General features: G+C 38.6%; 1 protein-coding gene across 1 annotated transcript; it reads left to right on the top strand.

The window, feature by feature from the left end:
* Positions 1 to 1,381: 1,381 nt before the first annotated feature.
* On the top strand, positions 1,382 to 4,760 carry mrpl16 (mitochondrial ribosomal protein L16). Its single transcript, XM_042411974.1, has 5 exons — positions 1,382 to 1,605; positions 2,909 to 2,980; positions 3,180 to 3,328; positions 3,812 to 4,105; positions 4,472 to 4,760. Exons 1-5 carry the CDS (start codon positions 1,536 to 1,538, stop codon positions 4,661 to 4,663), a joined length of 777 nt encoding a protein of 258 aa, XP_042267908.1. The 5' UTR covers positions 1,382 to 1,535; the 3' UTR covers positions 4,664 to 4,760.
* The last annotated feature ends 761 nt before the right edge of the window (positions 4,761 to 5,521 follow it).

The raw sequence follows: 5,521 nt of genomic DNA, 5'->3' as shown, positions 1-5,521 counted from the left end.
CTGGAGAAACCGTACATCTCAAGTCTCTTATTTTATGGCTCCTCGCTCCTCGCTCCTCGCCTAAACCGGAAGTTGTTCCTGGTACGCCATTTTGACGAGCGTCCCAAGTCTCTTATTTTGCTCGGAGGGGCGAGGAGCGAGGAGCGAGGAGGGAGGAGCGAGGAGGGATCTCTGAGGAGCGAGGAGCAAGGAAACACGAGAGCAGCCTTCACGGAAGTCTTTCACCGGCCGACACTCCCCCTTATTGGATATCAGTTATTCATTGGACGCTACAGCTGATCAGACTGATCTGATACATCACTGCAGTTTCATACCGAAGTGGAGACAGATTACAGATTAAATTTAAGTGTATCATTCCCAAGTTTTATGTTTTATTTGTTTTCTGATTCATCGCATAGTTAAAAATCTGTTAATTGTCAGTCTGATCAACAAAAGAACCATAAACAACTTTCTTAATTTATTAGAAAGATTTTTTTTTCATGATGTTATTTCCTCCATTAAACTTTTTATTGCTGACAGATAGACTCTTCCTGACTTTAATTTTATCCAGAATAACAGTTAAACACATTTATATTTTACATCATTTATCGTCATTTCCATTCAGTCACATGTGAGGCTGAAAATTCCTGAGCGTCGGGTTTGATATGAGTTACATCATTTCCATTTGCCCTGAAACATTTAGCCAAATAAATATTTTCCAGTGCTCAGACACCTTGATCATATTCTGGGTTATTGAATGATGAATTCACTATCAGGATTATCAAAAGATACAGATGCAAATAATCAATAAATAGTAAACGCATTCTGCGAGTAGAAATGTTTCCTGCGCGTCTGAGCAGGACACAGTATAAATGCAGAACGCAGGTTTTTATTTAGGTGTTTGTTAAACAGGTAACAGGCTGCAGAGAGGAAACAGCTGCTCTAGCGGTGATAACTGTGCACCTTTATTAGTGTCAGCACAGTGCACATGTGTGCAGACACAAATTTACAGCTGATCCAGCCGTGATCAACTGTCGCCGTCATCAGAAACGGACGTCGCTTCACATGACGCTTCAGAGGAGAGGACGTTTCATGTCTCTTAAAACAAATTTCCTCGTTTCCTCTCTCCTTGCATCCACGATGGGAGGGTCTAAGACGCAAGGAAAAGACGCAAGTGAGGGAAACGTGGATGCAATTTAAGAGACTTGGGATGCACCCCATCATTCTTTCCAACATGCATTCTGCGAAGACCCGCCCCCACTCTGCCTCTGATTGGCTCTAACCCTGACATCCTTACCTAAATTCTAACCAATCTCACTCCTCATTTATTAATCGAACCAATCTAACCAACGAAGGCAACGAGTAGTAGCCAATCAGAGGGAGAGTAGGGCGGGTCTTCACGGAATGTGGTGGGGGGGAATAAGGCAGCCACAGCGACCTTGCATGGAGCGTGGTGTTTCTTAGCTGGCAAAAGAATAAGCCACGTAAAATGCTCTTATACCGACCACATAACGTGACAATTTTGTGCTTATAGTGCTCTTTTCAAGGTTAACACCATGATGTCTTTTATCAAGGCTGCTGTTGGGGGATTGACCGGTATCTGTAGAGCCCACGGTCACCAACAAGGTAACATAACGTTAGCTAACGTCAACGGCAGTGACGTTTAAGTCAAAACTCAGTAAAAACTAGCAATCAAAGACTGTCTGTAATTGAATGGGATATGTATTTATTCATTTATTTATTGGTTTAGGGACAGTGCACTTATAAACATTACAGTAAATGCGACTGAGTTAACGTTAGCCATAAAGATATTTTTAACCAGTTGTCCGTTTGATGTCATTGTCGTTATATACAAGTGAAACAGTTTGTGGAAAGGGAACAAAACATGCAAAACAAAAACATAAAGAAAACTGTTAAGATAATATGTACTATACATAGCATTATAACGATGTATTGTCAGTTATTAATTAAATTGTGCAGCACAATACGTAATTCACGCAACACCCACATTAAATAGATACACACAGTAATAATATGGCCACAATGAAACACATGCTAAAATGCTGACTTAGGTACAGAGGCACTTACCACAAATTAACAGGTACAGAGAGACATACTGGTGACAGCAGACAAGAAGACAAGTAAACAGACAACAGACAGACTGAAGATTGCAAGGAGTGATGACCACCAAAAAAAAAAATTATGTGGAGACATACAGTACTGTGCTGATGTTTTAGGCACTTTAGATGTTTAGATTCTTATTCACAATGCAGTACCATCAGAGAGGCATCTGGTCGATCCCAAATTTAGTCTGCAGCATGAGAATGACCCCAAACATACAGCTAGAGACATAAAGAACTATCTTCAGCGACAAGAAGAACAAGGAGTCCTGCAACAGATGATATGACCCCCACAGAGCCCTGATCTCAACATCATGGAGTCAGTCTGGGATTACATGAAGAGACAGTAGAACTGTGGCAAGTTCTCCAAGATACTTGGAACAATCTACCCGCCAAGTACCTTGAAAAACTGTGATCACACCAAATATTGATTTGATTTAGGTTTCTTCTGTTTACTGCACTTTTTATGACGTTAATTGATAGATAGAAAAGAGTCATAGCTTTATTTTTGAAAGCATCCTCACTTAACTTTAAGTGACTAAAACTTTAGCACAGTACTGTATGAACATTTCAGTCTCAAACCAGGATTAAATTAAACTCCACTAATGCTAACAACTCCTGAAGATGAAAAAGACACAGAACACAAGATTGAAATTGATAACACCCTGTGAATTTAGTCAATTCACTTGTTCAAATTAATTTAAACCAAGCAGTAAAATATTAGCAATAACATATTATGATGGTTCTGTGTTAGGCTGAATTTTGTCAAACATAATGCTAAGACGTGTCACCTGCTGTTTGTTCTACAGGTCTTCTGCACAGCCACTTGAAAGTCCTAACTGCTGGACTGAAGACATATGAAGTCCCTCCAGACTACAGAGGTAATGATTCATCTTTGAACCCTCTTGTCATGTATATATTATGATTTTGTGTTGAAATTACATGTCAAAGTGGAAAGATCTGTCACAACACCTGTAGTGTATTCAAGTTCATCTTCGTTTAAGGGGACATGTTTGCCTGATACTGTATTCACTGTATATGTTGTGCGTGGTCTCTCAACCTTGATTTTACCTTTTAAAGATGTGGTGCTGCCGGAGAAACCCAAACTGAAGTTTATGAACAAGGTGCCTAACTTTAAAAAGGCTAAGAGAGAGATGAAGAAGCTGCGGGATATCCAAGGCCCAGCAAGGGCAGCAAATGCTTTCACTACTGGACAGTACGCTATTGTGGTGAGTATATTTATTATCTGTAAACACTGTTGTTTAGTGATATCTGACATCTTTTTCTCTCTTATCCATTACAGACAATCTTACTGTATACTTATGCAAAATTGATGTATTAACTAGAGCTGCAACAATTAGTCGATTAATCGATTAGTTGCCAACTATTAAATTCATTAATAACTATTTTGATAATCGATTTATCATTTTGAGTCATTTTTTTAGAAAAAAAAGTCCAAATTCTGATTCCAGCTTCTAAAATGTGAATATTTTCTGGTTTCTTTAGTCCTCTATGACAGTAAACTGAATATCTTTGGTTTGTGGACTGTTGGTCGGGACTAAACAACACATTTGACATTTTTCACCATTTTATAGACCAAACAACTAACCGATTTATCGGGAAAATAAACAACAGATTAATGTTGTTTGTTGCAGCTCTAGTATTAACTATTAAGCATTTGAGAGTGACTCCCCTCTTCCTCTGATGCTCAGGCCATGGGAGGAGGTTACCTCCACTGGGGTCACATAGAGATGATGCGTCTAACCATCAACCGCAAGATGGATCCCCGGACTACATTTGCCCGCTGGCGCATTAATGGCCCATATAAGCCGATCACACGTAAAGGTCTGGGTCAGCGCATGGGTGGGGGCAAGGGAGCCATCGACCACTATGTGACGCCTGTCCGCTACGGTCGTCTTATCGTGGAAGTGGGAGGAAAGGTGGAGCTGGGGGAGATTGAGCACATCTTGACTGAAGTGGCAAAGAAGCTACCCTTCCCTGCAAAGGTGAGATTACAGATACTGTTCATCCTGCACTTTGCCCATCTTTTTGTCGCTCTAATGTATTCTGAAAGATTTTGAACTAACATATTTGATCACGTTTGTCTACAAACAATGACACCACAGATTTTGGGACTCAATCTACACACATTTGCCTACATGTATTGAAAGTTTTGAGTGTGAACTTTCAAATTCACAAATATATTGTGGGACTTAATGCTTTATGCACAAAACTGGATTTAATCAGACTTAATTTTGTGTTGATTGAATTAAAATTGAAATTTAATATCTGCTCATGTAAACTGCACTTTAGAGTCATTCAAATAACTTAATAATAACCTAATAATTCCTTGTATTGTGCGTTTCCTACAGGTGATGAGCAGAGAGAGCCTAGCAGCCATGCAACAGAAGCAGGTTGATATGGAGCAGAACAACCAGAATCCCTGGACCTTCAAGCAGATAGCGTGGGGCAACATGCTGGGTATCAGGAAGGTCCTTAGTCCCTTTGACCTCCATAACCATGGACGCTTCACAGGCAAATTCCACATCCCTGGGAGGGTGTGATGGACAGAAACCAATTCACTGTCATCCATACGTTTTGACTTCCAGGCATATTTGGGAATCTTCTTTCCTTTTTTGTATTAAAATGTATTTAATTTAACATTTTGTTAAAGGGATGTTTTTTCTTTTGCTTACAAACCTGGTAAACTTCATTATGTATTGCAATTTCTATGGTGGTATTAATGGTGGAACAAGGTTTGGAACAATACTGAATATAAATGTCTTTTTGTCTCATCGGTAAAACCAGACTGTTAAAATCAAAACAACTCTACAGATTTATTTTAAACTAGTACACTTTTTAGCACAAAATAGTTGCTTGCATAAGTATTTACCCTATTTAAATCGGATAATAAGTTTAATAGAGATCATGTCTGTAAGCAAGACGTGACAAGTGATTATAGGTGAATGAAATACACCTGCATTTTGAAGAATAGTGCTGATTAGAGCTGCAATGATTAGTCGATTATTTGATTAGTTGGTCGTCAGAAAATTAATTGGCAACTATTTTGATAATTGAATAATTATGGAAAAATCCCAAATATTCAGTCATTGCAGCTTCCCAAATGTGAGAATTGGAAGCTTTTCTTTGTCATATATGATAGTGAAGTGAATATCTTTCGATATTGATGGTTGGTTGAACAAATCAAGACATTTGAAGATGTTGCCTTGAGCTTTTAGAAATTACAATGGGCATTCTTCTCCATTTTCTGAGATTTTATAGACAAAATGATACATCGATTAGTTGAGAAAATAATAATTTATAATGAAAATGATTGTTAGTTGCAGCCCTAGTGCTGATTGGTTCATTTTCTGGTTGAAGCTACATCATGAACACAGAAACATTGCAAACATTTTTAAAAG

This window comes from Thunnus maccoyii, chromosome 1 (assembly GCF_910596095.1).
Source record: "Thunnus maccoyii chromosome 1, fThuMac1.1, whole genome shotgun sequence".
NCBI lineage: Eukaryota > Metazoa > Chordata > Actinopteri > Scombriformes > Scombridae > Thunnus > Thunnus maccoyii.
Note: the sequence above shows the minus strand (reverse complement) of the source record. Positions and strands in the feature narration are given on the sequence as shown.